A 25085-nucleotide genomic window follows, 5' to 3' on the forward strand; every position below is an offset into this window, starting at 1 on the left:
CACTCAACAAGATCATCAGCAAAGGTGTCAGCTCTTACAAAGGGCCTGTGAAGAAACAGGCTTGGAAAGTAAGCAACCAGTGGAGATTTTTCAGGAAGCAGCCACATCTTCAATCCCTTTCCCCCTTCTTTTCTGTGTACCATGTATAAGAAAACACAGATGTTGCAGAGTAACAGTGCCACACTACTACCAAACAAAACATACACATACAGTGGGATCATTTCTTAAGTTTCACTGCCATAAACACATTCGCAATAAACATAAATCAAGACAATAATCCTCAAAAGTTTTAAAATCAAAAGGACGTTCTCCCCCATTGCATGGAAAAGGCCTTCACCCCTTTACTCAGTCAACCCAAAGATATTTTCCCAACCCACCATCAGTTCTATGTAGTTAGCTACCACTCTAACACACTTCATTTTGTTTTTAGCTTAAACATCTCTACAAAACAGCAATTTCAACCTTTTGCATCCCACGGCACATGTAAACTAATGACTAAAATTCTGTGGCACGCCAAAAATTATATTTTTTCCCAACCTGACAAAAAAATTAGGTATAATTTTGATTCATTCACAATGGGCAGCTATTGTTGTATTGGTTGTTGTCATTTTTAAATCTGATAATCAAAGGGAAAAGAGGTCAGTGCCTCTGACTAAATAGTCAGATATTGCATGTTTTCAAAATTCTTGTGGCACACTGGTTGAAAATTGGTGCTATAAAGCTTAATTCATCAGCAGTAGCCTTAACGCATGATGGAACAAGGCAATAAACAAACCATCAATTAAAACAGGAGCTGTGCCTTCCCTGACTGAGAATGGCGGCCTAGGGAGCCTGGGGACAGACATTCCCTATCAGCTGCTGTCATTTCTTCCCAACCAGAGAGGCCACACCCACAACTCTGTCTCACAGTGTCAAGGAGACAAGTCAAGGCTAGTTTCTTAGTGCCCAACTGTATGCCACATTTCTTCACTTCACCTTCCTAGTTTTAGAAATGCTACCAGAGACACCCAGGAAGTGGCCGAATTAATTCAAAACTATCTGATTCCAAAACCCATGGGTTATTTCTAGCACACTTCCACTATACAGTAACAATTTTTTTTAAAAAAAGCATTTACATCAAATATATACTAGTATATAGACACTATATATATACTATATCTGTGACTATATATTTTATCATATACACACTTTAAATCCAATTTGAGTGCAATAGTTTCCATTTAGAGCATATGACTGGCTTGAGTTTTTTTATTTACTGAGTGTGCACACCTTACAAATACAGAACTTATTTAGTTAATTCAAGTAGCATAAAGAGAACTAACCTTATTACTTTTGCCTGAACATTGCTTCTAAGCCCCAACCCTGAATGGGCTTCGTCTTGTTCATGGGTTTTGTTTCCCCAGAACCTAGAACACTGTGCTTGGCACATCACTATCATTCAAATATTTGCTGAACAAATAATAAATCTAGGGAGGCTGGAAGGAGGGAGAGGGGTTCTTAAAACATGAAATTGGTCTATTTTTGAACTACAAAGAACCTTACAAATTATTCTGAGTAATTATCTCCACCTCATTGATGAGAAAACCAGTCTCAAGAGTTTCCTATCACAAAAAGAAAGCAAATTCCTCAGCACCCTTAGAGGATCAGGCTTGTCACGACACCCTGCATTTTATAGGAACCCACCTGCCACCAAGCAGAGTCCTCAAAAGCCTGTGAAGTGCTCCCCACCCCCAACATACATGTAGGCCTCTTCCAGGAACTGCATATTTCACTTCCCAGGTGGTGAGGCCTTCAAAACACATGGGCAAGGCCTGGCATCGTGCAATATTCTTTTGTAAAGGCAAATGTAAAAAAGAATCTAAAGCTATATAAAAAAATGGATATTATACTCTCTTAAAAGAAATGAACCTGGCTGGAGTGGTTCAGTAGTTGAGCATCGACCTATGAACCAGGAGGTCACAGTTCGATTCACGATCAGGGCACATGCCCAGGTTGTGGGCTCGAACCCCAGTGCAGGAGGCAGCTGATCAATGATTCTCTGTCATCATTGATATTTCTATCTCTCCCTCTCCTTCCCTCTCTGAAATGGATAAAAATACATTTTTTAAAAATAAAAAAAAGGACAAATGAGCAGCCACCACGTACTCTATTCAGAAAGCCACAAAGAAAGGCAGTGAGGAATACAATGAAAGAGTTGAAGGCTTAAAATCATAAGGAGTAGTTTGCCAACATGACAACACAATTTTAGAGATTTCAGAGACTTAACCCTAAAATACTAGAATATTCTGAGAGGAAAGTGTATTTGTAAAAAGGTGATTTGGCTTTTACCTAAAACTCATTTGCCATCAGCCAACAGTTGTTAGAAGAAGAATGTGACTTCAGAATCAGAAGTATTGGATTTTCTTCTCATTTCTGCCACTTACTTTCACAAATCATGTATTCCCTCTGAGCCTCAGTTTCCTTATTTGTAAAGTGCACAAGGCTTAAGCCTGATCTGTCCCCGTAGCCACGGGAAAACAGTGATAAGGCTTCATAAACTACTAACGTGCAATGCTAATAAGCATTATTATCAATAATAAATGGACAATGATACTAAAAGTTGACAAAAATTCCAAAATTACTTAAATAAAACCACTTCAACTCCAATTTCAATATAATAAAAATTGAAGTCTTATTCCCAGTTAAAGTGAAAAGGAAAAGAGAAGTTACTCCAAGTACTCTAGATCACAGCTATGTATCTTCCAACCATTTGAAATGTTTAGTCATCCACCTCAACTGTATCCTTCAATGCATAATGTAGAATAATAATTTATGTTTTCTTGAATGAAACTCTCAGCAAATACACACACATACATCCACAGACACACCACACACACATACACATAAGCACAAAGGGAACACATAAAACCACTGATTTTTTTCTTATTCTGGGCCAGGTAACACAAACAGAATCTTTATTATTACTACTTTTTAATCACTAGAGTAATAAAGTTCCAATTTTGCCCTAAGCTAACACAGAATATATAAAATAGAAGTTATCAAACATTTTCACTTACAAGTTACACTCTTCTCAACTTTTTCTCACTAACTATAAACCAGATTCTAATAAGCCTTTGCTGTTTAAGCTCTACCCCTGGGCTGTTCAATCCAGTAGCCACTAGACACATGTGGCTACTGAGCACTTGAAATGCAGCTAATGCAAATAGAGATGTATCATAAACGTAAAATACGCATCACATTTTAAAGATTTAGTATGAAAAAAGAATGTAAAATAGTTCATTGATTTTTAAACTATTTATTACAAACTGGAATGATAATAATTTGGGTTAAATAAAATATATTAAAATTCATTTTACCTGTTTCTTGCTTTTTAATGTGGCTATTGGAAAATTTTTAATTACATATTGGTTCACATATACGAGAAAAGGCTAGTCTATTTCCTACTGGGTAGAGCTGCTCTAGAAGAATACGAAAATAAATAATATATACTCACATAAAAACTTTAATTGCTAAAATTCAACCATAAAGCCCTCCTCAACACATAAAAATGACCCATGGCCCCAGTAGAAGTCTGCCCAGATCAGCTGGCTTTCATCCAGTCACCCAACCCAGGCTCCCTAAGATATCAGGGAAGAGGCTGCCAGCTTGGGAGAGTAGTGACCCCCCAGTACAGTCTTAGGACTTACTGTAGAGAAGTCATTCCTTTTAACCATTCCTGTAGAGTAAAATAACCCATATTTTGTGCATCCAATTTCCAAGCTAGGACAAGCATAACTACCTGTTTAAAAAAAAAAAGAAAGCCCAATCAAATCAGAACAACAGACCTCAGCAATTAAATACATTAACATCTCGCTAAATGCTTCTGTTCATGGTAGTTTAGTCACCGAAATATGAACAGAATAACTTCAAAAATGAGTTCTAGATTGGCAAACATCTAGAAGTTTGATAATTCAGTCTGCTGATAAGGGTTTGGAGAAACATAAACTCTTATGATGCGTGCTGGTGAAAGTGTAAAGAGATTAACCTTCCCAGAGGGCAATTTTGCAGTGCCTATCAAAACTAAAACCAGTAACTGACTCGGCAATTCCACCTATGGAAAGTTATCTTATAGCTATACCTGCACATACACATTAACGTGTACATTCAACAATGCTGACCACAGTACTATTTGTAGAAGCAGAAGATTGTAAACAAACATTTATAAATAAGGGACTAGTTATTGCATACTTCTTTGCTAAATACATTCCACATAAAGGAATACTATGCCCCCATTATGACAAAGTAGAGCTATGGGTACAAATAGGGAACAATCTCTAAGATCTATTAAATGAAAAGAGCAAGGTGCAGAACAGAGTTAAAAAATAAAAAGGTGGGTGGTAGGACACACACCTGAGGCACATACAGTGGAGCTGTATCACAAATACATTAATGTTTGTAAATTCAACTGTATAGACTGGGGGAATTATTTTAAAGTAGCCCAATGGCCCACATCAATAGCACTAATGCTTGGACTGAGCCCAGGAGGAGCGGCAGAGCCCTATCTTTTCTGTGGGGCACCATATACTAGTAAACATATCAAACAGCTGTAATATGATGGCAGGATTAAGTGTACTCTTTCTGTTTAAAATTTCCTTTCATCAAATATTAATTAAATCAGTACATATCAATTTTTAAAGTCACTAGGTGTTTTAGATTTCGAAAATCTAGAGTACTAAGTAGATTATGAGGACTGATTAGTAAGCCAATGCTTCTACATTATTATGTACATCATCACAAAATGATTGGTAAATAGGTTAAAAATAGTAACGTAAGAGACCAATGGGCTATTTAGAACTATTTCCCCAAAAGAAGAAGTTACATGTTCTTTAAAATATTTACACATTAGAGGATTTTCTCCTCCTCTCTTGAACTAACCACATTTTTAAATTCAAATTTGGTATGTTCTCAATATCTATATTCAATCCTCTATTAGAACGATTTTTTAAATTCCACATAAACATGTTAAAAAAATGGTGAAGGCACAAGAACACAGACAGCACACATGATATGTGTCTAAACTGCCAAAGCGCACGTTCGCCATGGGGATTTCTTCACACAAAACAGACTTTTTCTTTTAATAGCTAATAAGAAAGCTAACTACTTAAATAAAGGATCTTGCTGTTACCTTAGTAAATGAAAGCAGGCTTGAATTTTACAACCTGCTTAAACTCTGTAAGCTATAAATATCAGGCAAGGTGAGAGTTTTAAGTACTTTAAGGTGCTTACTCATTGATGCAAACGGCGTTTTAAAAACTATTTTTGCCACTTTTTCAAATGTTAATATTTCTGAAATTGTAATGTATCCCCAATTAATGGCATGTCTGAGCTTATTTAGCAACATTTTTTCTTTCTTAGTGATGATACAACTTATATAACTTCTATTAGTATCATCTTAGAATTAAAGTACAGTGATAAATATTTAAAATATTCTAAATTCGGTCTTTCAGTCTTCAATGTACATGATTCAACATTTCAAGACTATTTTTACAGAAAGAGAGCTAAAGGACTCATTACTGCCCCAAAAGGAGTAATAGAGCAGCTCTCTTTTATTGAGTACTGGTATTTGGAGGTGAGGAACTTTGGAAAGCTGAGGACCCCCTTTTTCAGTCAGAGCCAACATCAGCACTCCCTCACACCCTGACAGGCCTTTCCACCTCTGAGTATAAATGCTCACACAGTCCCTTTCACACATGCAGCCTGACCCCAGCCTCCTAACCTCCTCACCGCTGGCCCTGCTGCCCATCCCTCTGATCAGACACTGATGTCCTCTGGTGGAATCTCTGTAGCACCTCTCAAGCCTAGCTCACTCATACTGTTCGAAAAACACCCTGCCCGCCTCCACCCAGCTCTCATCAGGACACGTCCTTCTTCAAGTCGGGGAATGTTACTTTCTATGTCTATGAGTGTCTTTGGACCAGATCAGGCAAAATACTACTGACCCAGTTGTCCCTAAACCTTTACGCCAAGCTGAATAATTTATCTAGATACCTGACCTAGATCACATTAAATTTTAAAATACAAGACAAAAATCCATGTAATAAAGTTAAAAACATTCCAAAGGCTCTTTAGAAAATTGAAAATGTTATTAGGGGGATGTGGAGGAGAACAGAGGCACAGAAATGGTAAGGATAAAAAAAGAAAAGTTTTAATAAAAAAGTGTGAAGTCTCAATTCCTAGTTTTCTTTAAGAGCATGAACTATATGCATGGGCACCAGATATCCTGCAAATAGTCTGAGTGAAGGGCATGATCTTGAGATCGCTTCCAGGTCATAAATTCATTTAGGATCTAAGGCATATTTGTTAAAATTGGAGGCTAATGTAATATTCAACTGCACAGTTAGTGATCCAGGGCATTTGTATGAGCACAATTTTTCATTTTAGAATAAGAGAGTAGATGTGGGAACAGGAAAAAATATTCAACAATACATGGTGATAAGAATTAGGCAAAAATAAGCATATAAAATAAATTCTAATTAAACTTTTTAAGGGAAGTACTTAGGGCCTTTACACTAAAAAGCAATCACTTTCTGAGGTAAATTAAAATGGAAGTGAAAGAGCTATGAAAAATTGTTGATAATTACAACCTACTCAAAACCCTTATTCAAAGTCTTAGATAAACTACACTAGGCTGGGACAACTAGGAGGGAGACAAAGGGACACATGCTGTGCCTCGGTCCCTGAGCTGATCTGTCACTGTAGGTACACATGCCCACACCACTTTTTAAAAATCTAGTTTAACTACCTTATTACTGTATCTTTTAGATACAAGAAATTAAACATGAGAGAAAAAATGACTGTAAAGCATACCAACAAAGAATTTCACTTACAAATCAAATTAGAATTGAAATCTATTTCTTAGATTGCTTCATAAAAACTAACACACCATTACTTTTTTATTGTTGCTTTATTTGTCAAGGGACAAAAGACTTAAGAAAAATAATCAACTGATTGACTCGACTTAATAAGTTAGACTTACATTTTCTGGTTCAACACCAATGTCTTCACAAAATTTCTCCATGCCTTCAGGACCTACAACATCATCAGTACCTGTGGTAAAATGCAATCTTATATAAATTAAATCTAACCATGTGCACTATTACTACTGTAATAGTATTATATTGTCAATTTATTATCCAAGTAAACTAAAATCAAATAACAATTAAGGGCTAGAACTCCTTTCTTAAGAAAGAAATCATCAAGTATAAATTGAAAAATATTCTGGCATATCTTTAAAGAATTCTACTCTGCACAATCATTTAAGTCAAATCATTGCCATGTCCCTCAACCTATGGACATATGATAGACATAATTTATGTGTAAAGATAAGGTTACCTGCAAAGTCACTAATAACCCCCTAGTTGTCAAATGTACTAGGTGTAACAGTCCATCTTTATGTTACTGGACTTTTCTGTGATACCTGACCATTTGAAGCAGCTCTCACTTCACAAGACTTGCCTCCTCCCATGACTTCTGGAAGTGCCCTCTCTCATCTGGTTTTGCTACCTCTCCTCCTTGGCTTCTTTATGGGTTGGGTCCTTTGCTTCTCCCAACCTGTTAAATGTGATGTGCAGAGTTCCATCCTTAAACCTCTCCTAATCCATTCTATATACTCTCCCTAGGAAATTCCAACCTACCTGAGGTTTCAAGTACTACTACCCAGATTTCTTTCTAGCCCACACTTCCCCCTGACTTTTGGGCTGTCTATATCACCTCCTCTTTAACTAACACAACTAAACTCATCTTCTGCCCTAAACTACTACTCCTGCATTTCACATTTTCTACTACCACCTCATTGAGCCCATCATCTCTACAGGCCAAGCCTGCTTATCTTCCTGTATTCTATCTCAACTGGTGGCACCACCAGAAATAGAAACCTGGGAGTCATCGTGGATCCTTCCCTTACACACTTTCCACATCCAATCAATATTCAAAATCTTTCCTTCCAGATATGTCTTAATTGGACCTATCCTGCACTGACCTATTCAGGCTCTGTCCTTTCACTGAGGTTACCCCAGCAGTCTCTTCAGGATCACCCTAATTCCAGAGCCTTGTCCCCCTCTGACCTTTTTCTAGTAATTATTTTTCTCCTTTTATTTTAGATATTTTTCTATGTATTCCCAACTTTCTTAATTTAATTATTAGAGGAAAAGTTATCGTATCAAATAAAAGTTTACTTAATTTTTAATTTAGTTATTTTTTGCTACATTAACATATAAACACGAGGCAAAATCTCATTTAAAAGTGAAAGCGAAAAATTAAAATATTTAAAAAGCAAAAGTTTCCCCTTTAATCCCTCCATACTCTCCAGAGACAACCATTTATTAAAGAATCCCTTTAAGAACCCTTCCCAAACCAAGTTTCTACATACATTTTTATTTGCTGTTTCTAAATTTGTCCAGGCAATTCTCTTTGGCTTTCCAGGTATACAATAATTTAATAATTTCATCTCCAACAAATGATCATTTTTGTCTCCTCCTTTCAATATTTATGCCCCTTCTTTCTTTCTCTTATCTAACAACACTATGTAATAACTTACAAAACAATGGAAAAAACATTTATCTCATTCTTGATTCAAATGTGAATCCAGTTAGCATTTTTATCATTTGATACCTTGCTAAGCTTTAGGTTTGAGCCTAAATGCACACATTCATGTATATGTTACACCAAGAAGACATTAGTATGTTCACATGGTAAAATGTTCAAATAGAGAAAGACTAAGTAAAATACAGTAAAAGAGAAAGCCTGCCTTCTCCCTTTCCTTATTAATTAGGTGTGTATCCTCCCAGACCTTTCTGTTATATATTCATGTATGTGCAAATACACAATAAAATGCAGTTTTAAATTTATCTATACACTTGGGTTCATGCTATATCTATAAATTCTACATCTTCCTTTTTTCATTAAGTATGTCTGATAATCTTCCTGTGAGAGTACCTATGCATCTACTTTGTTCTAGTTAGCAGACATTTTCCATTACTCCACTGTATGTAATATGTGTATGTTCATCATTCTACTACTATAAAATACTTAGGCTGTAAGGTTAAAGAATAATTATTCTCACAAGAAAGTAGTCATCTGTCCCTATTTTGCTAAGAGGTTTTGTTTTTAGGAAAAGATGCCTTTCTGTTATTTACCAATAGGACTCACTGAAGGTGGTTGCATAGAGCCGAAAATAAAAAGTTACTTTTTAATTCTTTTTAGTCTCTTTGGTTTCCATTTTTGCAGATTTTATAAAAGCTCTTTCACTGTAACCTATTCTTGAGCCTGGCCAGCCCGTGCCTGGGCACTAGGGCCTGGGAGTCTCCAGCCTGCTCTCCACCTCTTGCTCCCTCCCTCCTGGTTACTGCCTCCCACTCGGTCAATACTCATTACAAAGATGATGCTTCTTAGTTTGTCCATTTGCCACACTAGAAAATCAGCACAGTGCTTCTGTTCACTGCACCCCCGAGCCTGGCACATGGCAAGCCCTCAAAGAAAGGTCTGCTAATGTACACTGTGCAGGAATGTTAATTATCCATGCTCTTCCTTTTTTCCACATTTTATGCAATGCCACTGTCGTATTAATTGTACACATTTGCACTGTGTGTTTTGAAAGAGCAACAAGTTTTCAACAGTAGGATTTGCAATGGTATGACTTGCCAAAAGTAATTATTTTATCCTAAAAAACCTAAAATATAGCTTGTCAATTAACATTAAAAAGCTACCCATAATCCTGCTATCTAAAACAACTTCTTCTTTCATCTCATTAATCTTTCTCTTGGACTTATTTAGATCTATCTGTAATCACATTGTTCATTGGGATTATTGTTATATTTATACTGAATTTATCAATTCCCTTGTAGAATTGAGCAATCACATTCTAACAAATATGCCACTGACTAACACAAAGTGGGTTAGAAGTGGGGTTTGAGGAAGATGGTTTAAAAAACCATTATATCTAAAATAAGCTATGGAATGCCCAGGAGACAGATACTGGAGATATATTTGGAAGGCAGACATACTGACAATAATCTAGAAAAAAGTGGTCCTCCCACTTTCCCTCCCATTTTAAAGTGATTTAGTCCACATCCTAGAACGTGCTGGGGTTAACTGGCCAGGCAGGAGCTGGAGAGCAGGGCTCAAGCTGCAGAAGCCACGGACAGCAGTCAGCAAGGTGAGGAGTGAAACGGACAGCTCAGGAAAAAACTGAAGGTCCATCCATTTGAAATAACTGCATACCAAGGCCCCTGCTGCCCCTTCACTCCTCTCCAGATTAAAGTACAGGAGTCAGCCCAAACCAGCTGGCTGGCTCCTAGTGAAAGTGCACACACCACAGGTAGTAAAGCCCTACTCATTCCAGGGAGCTGTGGCCTCACAGATGGCCTCCCACAGACTCACTCTGCAGCACAACCTGTAAGTCATCCTTGAATAATACTGACCTATAGTTTTTACTCATGTAATTGGGATTTTAAGTGAAAAAGATACCACTTGAAGCTTTTAATTATTCCTAATTTCAAACCATTTTCCCTACTGATAAGATACAGAAGAAGAAGGAAAAGGAAGGAGGCAGGTGTAAAAATAGAGCTAGCCACACCCCCAGAAACTCCTTTTGAATGGACTACCAGGAACCAGCCAGCCAGGATCTCAGGGAACCTAAAGAATGTGGCTTAAGCTTTATCCCAAATGTCATCTTTCTGGGCCAGAGAAAAGCAAACAAGAAGGAAAACTGTAGCCTGCTCGCTCTCTTTTTAAGTATAAGAGAGTAACTTTTTAAAGAAAACAGAAGTGGGGCTTATACTATGGAAAAATTTATGCTTACTTGTAAAGGAAGACACACAAAAAAATCCAAATAGCTGTGCTATGATGGTGGGATTAAGTGTTCTTTTTATGTTTAAAATATCCTGTTTATAATACATCTCATAACAACAATTATGAGCCAAGAAGGAAGCAAAAGATCTTCATAGTCGAAGTGATACAAATATCAGAAAATTCTTCATTCATTCAGCATCCATGTACCAAACACCTGGAAAAGTGCCTTTTTTTTTTTTTTTTTAAATCCTCACCAGAGGATATTTTTTCCATTGATTTTTACAGAGAGTAGAAAGGAGAGAAGGGGACGGGGGAAAGAGATGTGAGAGACACACATGGATTGGTTGCCTCCTGAACACACCCCAACCAGGGCAGGGTCAAATCTGCAAAGCCAGGTATGTGCCCTTGACCAGGAATCGAACCCGAGACTCTTTGGTGTGTGGGCTGCCACTCTATCCACTGAGCCCAGGGCTCAAACACTTTACTAGGAAGACAAAATGTCTTCAAGAGATTCATGTTCTTATGTCATAAATGTGAAAACAGATAAAGTCTAACATTAAGTAAGTTTTTGTACTAGTGTCCATGCCCTGCAAACAAAATCTAGCTGAAACTAGTTCAAGTAACGAAGGTGAATTCACTAGAAAGACATTGGGGTAGCTCACGAAATTCCAATGAACCACAGGAATCAGGATCACATCCTTTCCACACCAGAAGAGAAAGATTCTTCTCCCAGTTCCTAATAATCCCAGAACATTTTGCCTGATTGGCCAGGCCTGGATTATCTGTCAGCCCCTGGAACAATCTCTGTGGCCAAAAGGGGCAAGGCTCTTACCAGAAAAAGGGTAGGGGGAGGGGGATCAGGCCATGGGAGGAATCCTCACAGAACTAGTGATGAACAATGTCCTGGAGAAGTACAAGGGCTATTAGGCTAATTAGGGGGCTTTATAGTTATAGAGCATCTTGTCAGATGGGAAAATGGAGAAAAGCACTCCAAACAAAGGGCTGGCAGGGAACTAGTTCTTTTATCCCAGTAGCAGGTTTTTGTGAAGTGGGGCGGGGTGGAGTGGAATGACAACAGGAATGTTGCTTAGAAGGATGCTGGGATAGAGAAGTTGATAGGAAATAAGTTAGAAATAGGAATGATAAAAAGAACCTCCAGCTCAAACTTGTCTGAAAATTTTTCTTTCTCTCTTTTACACCACACACAGCCCAAAAACAACCAAACCTTAGATTTCAGTATTACACCAGCCAAAATAAGTTGCAAAACTGGGACTGAATTTAACACATTTAAATGACAAAACAAACATTTTCTGCCAAATGATCTTTCAAAATAGAGACACTTAATATAAGAAATTCTGTTGCATTGCATAATGGTTCAAAGCAGCAAAGCTTATTTTAACTTCAATGTGTAAACCAAATAATCACCCATTACCAGCATTTGAATAGGTTTCCTAGCAATCCAAAGTACTTCTCCCAAGTGCATTTCATCTTTTCAGTTTGCTTCTAGTGTTCTGAATTCTTTGGCTTAGCTGCTGGCTATAAATAGGACATTTGATGATTTGTTTCAATGATGTTCTCTTCCTCAAACAGGGACACACACACACACACACACACACACCAGATTTGAAAAGTACACAATTCCTAATCTCCTCTATGGTTGTCCCTACTTTCAGGAGGATCAGTCTAAGAGGATATAAGTGATTACCTACCTGCATATTCATAGAACCACTCTAAGCACCTCTTACTTGAAAAAGCTTCTTCTTCAGTCTTTATTCTAGTTGAATCATATTTTCTATACATGCTAGAAATTGAGAAAGCAGTTTTAAGTTATTTAAAGTAAAGATTCTGAGTTCTTTTTAAGTAGCAGATAGATTTTATTCACTTATCCAAACCACACATCTATTTAATCAGTATTTCAAGTATATTTTAAGTATTTTACTTCCTGAATTTAGAAGCTTAAGCTTTTATAACTACAGTTTTAAACACAGTCATACCCAATACAGAATTAAATGGTAAGTACTTAACAAAAGTTTTTCTCTGATTAACAAATCATCAGTAAGAACTGAATAGAACAAGTATTTTATAGATCCCCTTCTACCTCACTAGCCAGAACTAAGTACAGAATGACAGTGAGATACTGCAAGAAATGTCTACAGTGTTTTCTTCAATTGATGACCCTACGACTCACTCCTGTCTCACACTAGGTTCTCCTGACTTCTGTGCCTTATGAGTCAGGCTGGGCAAAGAGCACAGTGTAAGAAAGAACCTGTCAATATTAGATACCTCAAGGGAACATAAGAAAATGAAAAGAAACATCAAACTATGTTCAAGCCTCCAGGAAAAAAAAAGAAGGTGTATAGTTGATCACACAAAGTCTCTTGAATGGTTTCTTCATTAGGATAACCTTAAAAACCTCAGGAGAAATTTAGAGAAGCCCTGGCTTCTGCCATTCTCTCATCATTCCCTACTACTGTGGAAACAGCCAACATAAGCTGGAAAACTAAACTTGAAAGCACAGCAGCCTCCTCCTCCAACCTGTGATCTTTGGCAAGTAGTTCTTATTTCATAATGACCTGGAGCTGAGGACTGGAATATTCCCTACTTGGGAAGGGAAGAGGAGGCAGTATCTTTACAAATAGTGATTTGGAGAGAAAAATTATGAGTATATACTTTTCTTATCCTTCATTTATATATAAACTAGAGGCCCAGTGCATGAAAATTCAGACACTGAAGTCTGCCCCCTCTCACAGTCCGGGAGCCCTCAGGGGCGGGAGGCGACCCAGCGAGCGATCAGGGGAAAGCGATGCCCCGTCACACCTCTGCTGCTGCCACTGCCGGCAGCGCAAGCCTCGGCCAGCCCTTGTTACCTGAGCCTTGGGCAGCCCTGGGCAGCTGGGCAGCCGACATCCGAGGCTTGCCTGTGCCTTGGGCTGGCCCTGGGCAGCTGGGGGGCTCAGGGGACTGGGGGACTCCGGAGGCAGGCGCGCAGAGCAGCCAGGCCCACCTGGGGGCAGGTCCGGCCTTGCCATGCGCCTGCCACCGGGGCAGGGCTGAGGGGACTGGGCGCCACCATCTTGTGGCTGTGGGCGCCACCATCTTTGAAGGCGTGGCGGTCAATTAGCATATTCCCTCCTTATTGGCCATGGGTGCCGCCATCTTTGTGACACCATGAGGGTCAATTAGCATATTCCCTCTTTATTAGATAGGATTGCCTAAACAGGTATCCTATCTAATAAAAGAGTAATATGCAAATTAACCATCACTCCGCTACACCCACAAGCCACGCCCACCAGCCAACCAGGAGCGAGTATGCAAATTAACCCAAACAAGATGGCTGCAGCCACGGAGCGAGCAGGAGGCTTGGGTTTCCCCGGCAATGAAGGAAGCCAAGCTTTTCACACACCCTGGCAGGCCCAGGCCTCCACTCAAGGCTACAAAGTTTCAATTATAGAAGATAAATAAATCCCAACAAAAATGGCTGTGGCCACAGAGCAAGCAGGAGGCTTGTCTTCGCTCAAGGCTACAAAGTTTCAATGGTAGAAGATAAATAAATCCCAGATACCAGGGCCTCTGCTTGGGTCACCGGGGGGTGTGGCCGGCCTGCAAACGACCACAGGCCCCTCACCCAGGCCGCCCCACGCCCCAAGGGAACCCCCACCCTGATCCGGGACACCCTTCAGGCCAAACCAGCTGGCCCCCTCCCATGCACCAGGCCTCTATCCTATCTAATAAAAGAGTAATATGCAAACTGACCATCACTCCAACACACAAGATGGCTGCCCCCATGTAGTCAAAGATGTCTGCCCCGTGTGGACACAAGATGGGGCATGGGGCGGCCTGGGCGAGGGGCCTGTGGTCGTTTGCAGGCCGGCCACGCCCTCCGTTGACCCAAGCAGAGGCCCTGGTATCTGGGATTTATTTATCTTCTATAATTGAAACTGTGTAGCCTTGAGCGGAGCCAAGCCTCCTGCTTGCTCTGTGGCCACAGCCATTTTTGTTGGGATTTATTTATCTTCTATAATGATGGCCAGCAGGGAAGGGCAGTTGGGAAGGACCAGGTCTGCAGGCAGGGCAGTTGTGGGTGATCAGGCCAGCAGGGGAGGGCAGTTGGGAGGGACCAGGCCTGCAAGGGAGGGCAGATGGGAGCAATCAAGCCTGCAGGGGAGGGCAGTTAGGGGTGACTAGGCCAGCAGAGGAGGGAAGTTAGGGGCGACTGGGCCTGCAGGGGAGGGAAGTTAGGGGGGACCCAGGCCTGCAGGGGAGAGAAGTTGGGGGGGACCCAGGCCTGCAGGGGAGAGAAGTTGGGGGGGACCAGGCCTGCAGGAAAGGGCAGTTAGGGCCGACCAGGCCTGTAGGGGAGGGCAGTTAGGGGTGACCAGGCCTGCAGGGGAGGGCAGTTAGGGGCAAACAGGCTGGCAGAGGAGCAGTTAGGCATCAATCAGGCTGGCAGGGGAGTGGTTAGGGGGTGATCAGGCTGGCAGGCAGAATTGGTTAGGGGCAATCAGGAAGGCAGGCAGGTGAGCAGTTGGGAGCCAGCAGTCCTGGATTTTGAGAGGGATGTCCGACTGCCTGTTTAGGCCTGGGATTGGGCCTAAATGGGCAGTCAGACATCCCTCAAGGGGTCCCAGATTGGAGAGGGTGCAGGCTGGACTGAGGGACACACCCCCTACCCCATGCACGAATTTCGTGCACTGGGCCTCTAGTATATAAATATTAATGAATATAATTTTCATTTACATAGTATATAAAAATCATGTAATTCTTTTTAAATGAGCATTTATTCATGACCCACACATTCACCAGAATATCTGTATATACCTCTAATTAGAGATTCTGAGTTTCAATACCAAAAAAAGGACATGGTTATAGGATGGGAAGATATTTAAACTGCATACCACCAGTTTTGTTTTCTTCAATAAAAGGTAGCCATAATACCTGGAAACAAAGACGGACACTGTCCAAAGGTTCAAATAGATATGCTCCTATCCTAGTCCTGAACATTCCTCTCTCAACTCAAAGTCTTTAATTGGTCAATAGTCTAGAGATCTGTATATGACAAAGTTTGAATTGCTTAAACATACTCTACATAAAAAAGGGTAATGAAATACCACTCAGCTAATAAAATTTTAAAAAATAGATATATGCTATAACATGGATGAACCTCAAAAAACATTAAGCTAAATGAAAGACGCAACACACAAAAAGACCACTTATATAAAATGACTAGAAAAGGCAAATCTGTAGAGCTGGAAAATAGATTCATGATTGCTGGGTTGGGGGTGGAAATAGGGAGTGAGTGTGAATGGGCATTGAGGATCTAACTAAGGTGATGGAAATCTTCTAAAACTGGTTTGTAGTGATTGTTGCACAACTCTTAACAACTTAGTAAAAATCACTGAATTTGTACACTTAAAATGGATGAACATTATAGTATCTAAAAAAAGGTATAAAAAAAAAAAAACACAAGAAAGAAATTCAGATAATGCTACAGCCCCCTCTCCCTTTGGTGACCATGGAAATGCTGTCAATAAGAGTCTCTCACACCTTTTTGCAACTCCACTAGCAGTTTTTAAATGGCTTTATCATCCTAAATTTTATTAGGCCATGATGAAAAAATAAACACCATATATAGTCCCAAAATGCAATGTGATTATTAGAATTTGACAATTCCTTGACAATCACATTTACACCACTCAGAAGTATAAAGTAACCTGGCTTCGTAATGCTGAAAAGCATTGGTCTACATATTGTTGGTGATTATCTTCTAACTCACTACTACCTTATTTTAGATAATATTTTCTACTCATTTGGGATATGAATAGTGACATTATTTTCACATTTTCAGAGTCCATCTCCCTATCCCTCCAACTGAGGTATAGCATTTAAGTATCACAGCAAGAAAGAAACAAAGTCTCATCTAATCTCCTTGATTTATAGATGTGAATTCAGGCCCTTTGGTGAAATGACCTACAGAGCTAGAATAAAGGAAGATGGAAAAAGGCAGAAAGGATTAAAACTGATGTTTGTTGACTATTTTAAAAAGAGAAGAAAAATTATGCCTAAAATAAACAAGTCTAACAGACCTTTGGAGTTACCAAAATTAACAGTTCACTTGTTTGAAAGAGAAGTGGTTGAAAAAAAATTATCTACCAAATCTGTTTCTAACAAATCCTCACTCTTCTGAGAATAAACCTCAGGTCAGCTAATACTCCTGGCAGGCTCAGAGCAGTCAGTGCAGTCCGCCTTCCGGCTACTCAGCCCTGGTCCCCTGCAGAGGCAATTACGGGATTCCTGTGGTGGTGTTTAGTGAAACACATACCAATGCTGAGGTCCTCTGCAGGCACACACAGCAAGCCCGTAAAAGGCAAGGAAGTCGACACCAGTTTTGGTGGATCAGTGGATTAAGATCAAACTGTAATTTCTAAGAAGTCAAATTACCTAATGTGTTTTTTTTTATAAACCCACGCATAAAATAAGTGACATGAAATAACTACACCTTGAAAGTTTGCCACCCAGAACCAAAACAATGTTCCAGTTGGCATTTGTACACTTAAGAGACCCACATGGATGAGTCAGCATTGTGCTTCTATGACACCAGTGTCATCAATTCTGACCTACTGTCTGCACCATACCTGTCATGTCTACTTTTCTTGGCAGATAAATCATCTCCAGAGGCAGGTCTTCTCTTTTTCCTTGGCGGCATCACTTTACTGAAGCAATCCGAAGAACTACAAGACCGCAGGCTTCCTACAAAACAAGGAGTCAAAGGGCACGAAATTAAAGTATGCCATATCCCAACACTTTTAAAATAATACCTCTGCCAAACTAGGAGTTTTTATGGCTGGCACTGTAAATGGTTTAAATTTTATCTGTAAATGCTATGAGATAGAAAAAAAAAAGCTTTTAGTATCTCTTTGAGAAAATGTTATAGTCACACAAATAAGTTAATACCCCCCCAACCACACCAGAAATAGAAGTTATCACAACTTCAATTTACTCCCCCAAAGCACTAATAACATAAATCATCTAGGCGTTCAGCTCCTCCTGCATGGCAGTGTTCCTTAGAAAGGAACTGCACTGCTATCTCCTGCAAGCACTTCACTAAGCAAGGCCAGGCCAGCCAGTCACCTTGATTCAAAACACACACAAGAGGCATCTGGGTTTGGGGTTTAAAAAAAACAGGATTTGGATTTGGGGGGAAGAAGCCTGACATGATCTTGAGCAAAAATTTCCATATTAATGTTTAGTTTGTTCCTGCCCTTTCACTCAGGGTTTTCAAAAGCATACCCTTCACTTTGTAAAATATATTTAAATGTAATAACAGACAGTAACAACATGGAACACTTATTAAGACCTTACTGTGAGCCAGGTCCTGTTGTTAACACTTACATGTATTAACTCAAACTCTTAACCTCATAACAAGCTTATAAAAAAGAACCATCAATATTGCCAATGCAGATGAGAAAATGGAGGCAGAGGGAGTTAGGTGGGTTGCAAAATTGGAATTCAAACCCTGACAGTCTTGTTTCAGACTGTCTTAAACATTACAAATTATAAGATAACTAGAGGCCCAGTGCAAATTCGTGCATGGGTGGGGTCCCTTGGCCTGGCCGGCGACCAAGGCCCATCAGGGCCGTGGGAGATTGGCTGGCTGGAGGGAGGGACCACAGGAGGTTGGCCAGCCACAAGAGGTTGACTGTGGGAGTGCACTGACCACCAGCGTTGAGCATCTGCACCTGGTGGTCAGTGCGCATCATAACGACCAGTCAACCAGTCGTTTGGTTGTTTGGCCGCTTAGGCTTTTATATATATAGATTAAAATACTCCATCTTGGCACAAGTGCTAGCAGATATATTATGTCAATAACCCTGAATGACAGCAGGGCAGAGGTAATTATCTCTACTTGACAGATGGAAAAACTAAGACTCAGGCATCCAAGTACTTGTCACAGTCTCAGAAGTGCTAAGTGTCAGTTCTGGACCACAAATCTTACTCATTCCACTGGCACATTGGTAGAGGCCCTGGGCTCTCAGTGACCCAAGAGGACAAGAACCAAGGGGTGCTGGTTTGAATGATCCGCAGTTAATGAATGATCTCCTACTCTTCACCTACCTATGTGGCTCAGGCAATCATTGACCTAGTCTGGGTCTCTGGTGTGTTATTTGAAGAATGAGAACTGTGGCCCTCGCTGGTTTGGCTCAGTGGATAGAGCGTCAGCCTGCGGACTGAAGGGTTCCGGGTTCGATTCTGGTCAAGGGCACATGCCTGAGTTGCGGGCTCAATCCCCAGTATGGGGCGTGTAGGAAGCAGCCGATCCATGATTCTCTCTCATTGTGGATGTTTCTATCTCTCCCTCTCCCTTTCTCTCTGAAATCAATAAATATATATATATTAAAAAAAATAAGAATGAGAACTGTGGTATACATCCATTCAATAGGTTCCAAACATTGTGTGTAGATAGATGGTGGGGATATAAAGAAACATGTTCCAAGTGATATAATGGAGGTATGCCCGTGGTCTCAGGCTGGACCTCAGTGCTCAGTGGATCCTCACAACCCTGCAATGTAGGAATTTGTTAGCATGCCCATTTTTACAAATGAAGAAACCGAACCACAGAGATCAGATGACAGACGGAAAGCAGTAGGTGAAGTCAAAGGTCAAACCCAAGCTCTCAGCAGCAAAGCCCAAGGTCTCCGCCACTACTTGCTACCACCTCCACTAAACCTTAAGAGCAGAGGCTGAGAAGCAGAGAGAACTAAGGACAGAGCTCTGGGGAGTGTGGAAAATCAAAGGGTGGAAAAAGAAAGTAAAAACCTGGGCAGGGAAAAAACCTAGGTGAGGATAATGTTCTAGAAGCCTTAAGAAAGGAGAGTGTTTCAAGGAGTGGTCAACTGCACACCAAAGTCAGCTCAAGAAGCAGTAAAGGCACCCACTGCATTCAGCAATGAAGTCCAGTAGTAATGGGTTGGTGATGGTGAAGGCTAACTTGCAGTGAGCTGGGAAAGGATGTGAAGTGAGGGAGTAAACTTACTGAATGTGGACAACTCTTCCTAGAAAGCTATTCGAAAGGCAGGGACAGCGTGTCAGTAGCTAATAGTCACAACCCCTGTGGTCAGGACTAGAACCTAAATCCCAGTTTATACTTGGGCTTCCACAATTGTGCTAAGTTACCAGGATAATATGCTTCAAGAAAATACCAGCCAAAAGCACTATTCTGTTATAAAACAAGACTACAGCCTGAATGGGGTGCCTGCCCAGTGCCAGGTACTGGGCGACACATATGTTCAAGGATCCTGCTTGAATGTACGAAGGTACACCTTGGTTTGCAGGGTCCCGGTTTGGGTCACCTCTGCACACACAGCAGCTGATAAAGTATCTTACTGCAGTAATAATGAGATACATGTACTGAGAGTACTACAGCAGACTCTCAATGTTTGTTGAATGTTCCTAAAACATGTATAAATCAAATTCTGCTAAAAACAAACAAACCAACAAAAAACACAGTACATTTCCAGAGAATTAAAACACTTATGAATAGATAAGACACCATAATTTCAGATTTTTTTCCATTTCTCATTAAAACAAGCACTTGACTTTAAGTTTCTTGGCAGGTAGGGTGTTTTAAAACATAGATTCTAGAATGTTTGCATCTTAAAATAATTCTGTGATGTCTTTTTATAATAAAAATACTTAAATCTAAGTGAATGTTTTACAAATTTGTATTTATTTGTATAGTTAAATTTAGACTTTATTGTCTCAGAATTTGCATCACAATCTACTTCAATTAAACTGTCTTTAAACTTTAAAAAGTTTAATAAACAAATAAAGAATGCTATGGGATGTTTATCTTCTTTAAAGAATGAAGATAATTAAAATGTAGATATTTTAATCCTTTAAAGTATCTACTTGAGTACAAACAATCTGACATTACAGGCAAAGGCAAAATATTAAGGCTGACATTTCAAATAAAAGCAATTTACTAACAAACTTTAAGAAACCCAGAAATTCATTTGAAATTATCAGAGCTACAAATTTTCATTCTCCGACAATCACCAAGGAAAAGCAGTGATAAAAAGGTTTTAGGGAGCTGCCTTAAAGCTGGTAAGAAATGTTTGGCAGAAACATATGAAAGAAGAAAGCCTCTTTGTAATAATAAAGAACGAGGAAGATGAGAAGAATAATCCCAACTCCTAATTCCAAACTATGATTCAAGCCCCTTAATATTACTATCTTGATTGATATTCTGGTGTCCAGTCTAACTATTTCTATATTATATGAAGAGGGATTGAAAACTCTCCCAACTCTCCCATCATTAGAAGCTCTTTCTTCATGCTTTCCTATTTCTGTGATCCTTAGAAAGGCAATATAAATTGTTTATATTTTTCACCCAAGGGCTATAATCTGAGTTCAAGTTTATTTCCTTTTGGTTCAGTGTTCAAAGAGAACAAATAAATTCTTCTATTAACCAACTTTATTTCAAATAAATCAGGTACTGAATGAATATAGCCATTCTTCCCACATTAAACAATTAGAAATACTGCCAACTTTTTCCAACAGATCTATTCTAATATTTGGTCCCAGAAAATAATTTTAAAGAGCAACTTGAGTTTACCTGCATCAAACCAAAGGCCCTTTAGTGTCTACTACCCAGCTTGTTGTTATGATAATGGTTTAACTAAGCATGTTATTCTCAATAAATGCTAGCTAAGTAGTTACTCCACTGTCTCTCTCTCTCTCTCTTTTTTTAATCTTTTCACTTGTGGGCCTCAAATAAAAAAAGTCCTGTTTAGAATTCATTTCCTGTAAAACACATAAAATTATGTGCCCAATTTCTAGTCATCTCCAAATAAAAGGTCTATAAAATTAGAGAATTTTTCTGAATTTCCCAAACAGTATAAATGCATGTTTCAATATAAAAATCTTACTGTTTAATTTTTCATTTTAGTGACTGTTGTATCATAGAGCCTTTTTCACATAATAACATTTTACATGGTGCATTGTGCCACTTCAATACTTTTTAGATAGCTATTTCAACCTCACTTTCAACTGAACAATGTCACAGACATAGTAATTTGAACTGATAAATCGATTGCATTTTTAGACACCTTACCAGTACCTAATATTTTATTTCATTTTCTTGAACAGATCGTTGAACTACTTGCTTGCTTGAGTAAAACTATTAGTGTCTAAATGAGCAATTTTTATCCCACTATTTAAGGCAAAAAAATCCCTTTCTCTCTTAATCAGTGGTTCTCAACCTTTTTAATGCCGCGACCCTTTAATACAGTTCCTCATGTTGTGGTGACCCTCAACCATAAAATTATTTTCGTTGCTACTTCGTAACTGTAATTTTGCTACTGTTAATGAATCATCAAAATTACAGTTACGAAGTAGCAACGAAAATAATTTTATGGTTGGGGGTCACCACAACATGAGGAACTGTATTAAAGGGTCGCGGCATTAAAAAGGTTGAGAACCACTGCTCTAAATAATATTGATTCTGACAGGTATCCTCTTCCTTCATCATTTTTTGTCCTCTCTGGCTTTTTTTCTCATTCCCAGTATTTTGGGATAATTCTCCAACATTAACTCTGTCTGTCTGTCTGTCTGTCTTTTATTTTCTTGGTGGGAGGAAGATTGAAAGCACCAAAGAAAAGTGGCAGAGGAGACAGAGCAGGGAGATGCTAGCCTCTTTTGCACTTAAGAGTTTGGCTCTTCCACGTACAGTTGTTATAGCTACTGTTCAGACTATTGCTGGGCCAAGAGATTTGAACAGACATTACAGTAATTAACTTTCTCAGATTTCCAAACAGTATAGATTTTATGTTGTTTCATTTTTAAAGTACAGTCATTATAGGTATGGTAATCACAAGTGATGCTATAACCAGATGGAGAAATGTTAATGAAATTGGCAACTCTAAGAAATTACTAACACTAACTGACATTGACAAGCACTTACGAGGTACCAGGCACTGCACCAGCATGTCATACATCAAACATCAGACATATCACTCTGCCCACTGGGCGAGAGAGGAGGCATGCGGTTAAATACACTATCCACTTTCATTTTCCTTATTTTAACTTACAGTTATTAAATTGCCATATTCAGATTAAATATGTAAATGTGAAATTACTATAGAAACCACACTCATTTTAATCCAAAGTTCAAAGTTAACTATATAATGTACAAGATTCAGAACTTAGAGGTTTTATTAGCTTAGCAAAGGGGGGACAACCTAAAGACTTTACAAAGACAAAATTCAGTTTTAAAAATCAAAACTATACTAACTCTTAAGTTTAACAATATCCCCAAAGCCTACCAACATACTGTCCCAAAATAGGGAGAGAAATGTGCTTTTTCTCTTAACTATTAAAATTGGCCCTGAAATTTTTATTTCAGCATTACTGGTCATAGCTAAAAGTTGAACACACTTAAATGTGTATCAACAGAAACATATCATGATATATCCATAAATTAGAAAACTATGCATTAAAAAATAAAGCAAAAGCTTTATAAATGTGCTACAGTATATCTCCAAGATATACTGAGTGACAAAAAACAAGAGGCACATAAAGATATACACTTGTTATTTGGGGTAAAAAATATCAATATCATCATCATCACCATCTAGGAAACAGATATAAGAATGTAAGAGTTACCTCTAGAGAGTCAAGTGTGTAGTAGTAGTGGGGATGAAAAATGGGGTAATGAAATGGGACAGAAACCTTCATTTTTTTGTTTTATACCTTTTCGACATTTCTTTTAAAACCGTGTGCATACATTGCTTTTCAATTATTAAGAAAACTGCTTTTGACTGTCTTTTAATTGATTTGTATTTACTGAAACAAAGGGACACTCTGGCCTGCCTTCTAGAACACTCCTGGCAGTCTCTGCCCCTTGTCTCACTCCTTCCCAGGAAGGAGGAGTGTGTGATCTCACTGGTGATCCAGGGATGAGGAACTGACCTGAGGGGCCCAGCCCTTCTGAGCCCCTTTCAGATGGGCCTGCCAACAGAAGTCCAGCCCCTTCCACTGTCACAGTGGGGTTTAGAGAGGAAACATAGGGGATGCTGGCCTGTGCTTATCTCATTGTGGCGGTGATTGATGTAAGACTAGTATATAATTCAGGTATATAAATACTGAAAAGCCTCTGCATTTTTGCTGCACAACTAAGCTGTTTTCCAATGAACTTGTTACTTCAATCTCCATCAACTGAAAATTATCTGAAGTGATTTTCAATTGATTCTGAACCAATTTGGAGGGGAGGATGGGGAGAGTTCTAAATCCCAACAACATCAAAGATACACGGCTAAATGAAAAAAGAATGATACTGTACTGTACAGTATGTACAGTATGATTTCATTGATGCCAAATTAAAAAAAAAACCACTACTATAAAAATTTTTGCATGGATAAAAATGTCTGAAAGAACAAACATTAAACTGGGGGAAGGCTGGATTGGGAGATGTGAGAGTACTGTCACTTTTTACTTCTAAATATACTTTTAGGCTATTCAAAATTCTCCAACAAGCATATAGTCATATATTATTGTGGTAATTCTCAAAAAATTTTTAAATATACTTTCATTTGTGCTGGAAGTTTTAGAAACTACAGATCAAGTGTAAGTTCTAAACTTTATGATTTAGAGAAGTGGTTCTCAAAGTGTGATCTCCTGCATCAGCATCTTCTGGGAGCCTGTCGGATATGCAAACTCTGAGGCCCCACCTCAATCTACAGGATCAGAAACACTGGGGGTGGAATCCAGCAATCTGTTTTAACAAGCCCACCCCGAGTGATCAGAATGTTAACAGGGCTAGAGAATCATAATAGTCAAGTTTCAATTTTCCCATTCATAAATCCTCAGGACCTGTACAACACACACATACTCCCTACCTACCTATCAAATCATTTTATCTCAACAAACATTATGGAATACCTTTCAAATATATTACTATAGTGACTTTTTAGTATAAAATAAAATACTTCAGTAGAGAAATGACATCTTGAAACCACTAGGGAGAATCCTCATCCCGTTTAAAGGGCCGAAAGTAGTCTGTCATAGCCAAGCCCCAGAACAGATTTCCCACTGAGAAGAAACTGTAACATGGCTGCCTCACACACAATGGAAAAATCCTCAACCAAGTAGCAACTTGTTAATGGAATGTATTACAATGTTGAGCATTTCCAGCTAATATTTCTCCTTTGTAACTTTATATTAGGAAGGTTATTTAAAATTAAGTAGTATTAGCATTTACAGAT

The 25085-nt window shown here is 39.0% G+C and overlaps 1 protein-coding gene across 1 annotated transcript in view; it reads right to left on the bottom strand.

The window, feature by feature from the left end:
* The window catches only part of DCUN1D4 (defective in cullin neddylation 1 domain containing 4), a gene marked incomplete at its 5' end in the record, with an annotated part of 70918 nt that overhangs the window by 22096 nt on the left and 23737 nt on the right, over positions 1-25085 (bottom strand). Inside the window, 4 exon segments of the mRNA XM_080665605.1 lie at positions 3687-3778; positions 7016-7086; positions 12537-12628; positions 17460-17574. Of these exon segments, the coding sequence (XP_080521731.1) occupies positions 3687-3778; positions 7016-7086; positions 12537-12628; positions 17460-17574 (370 nt within the window).

The sequence above is a fragment of the Plecotus auritus genome (genome assembly GCF_963455305.1).
Source record: "Plecotus auritus genome assembly, chromosome: 1".
Taxonomy (NCBI): Eukaryota; Metazoa; Chordata; class Mammalia; order Chiroptera; family Vespertilionidae; genus Plecotus; species Plecotus auritus.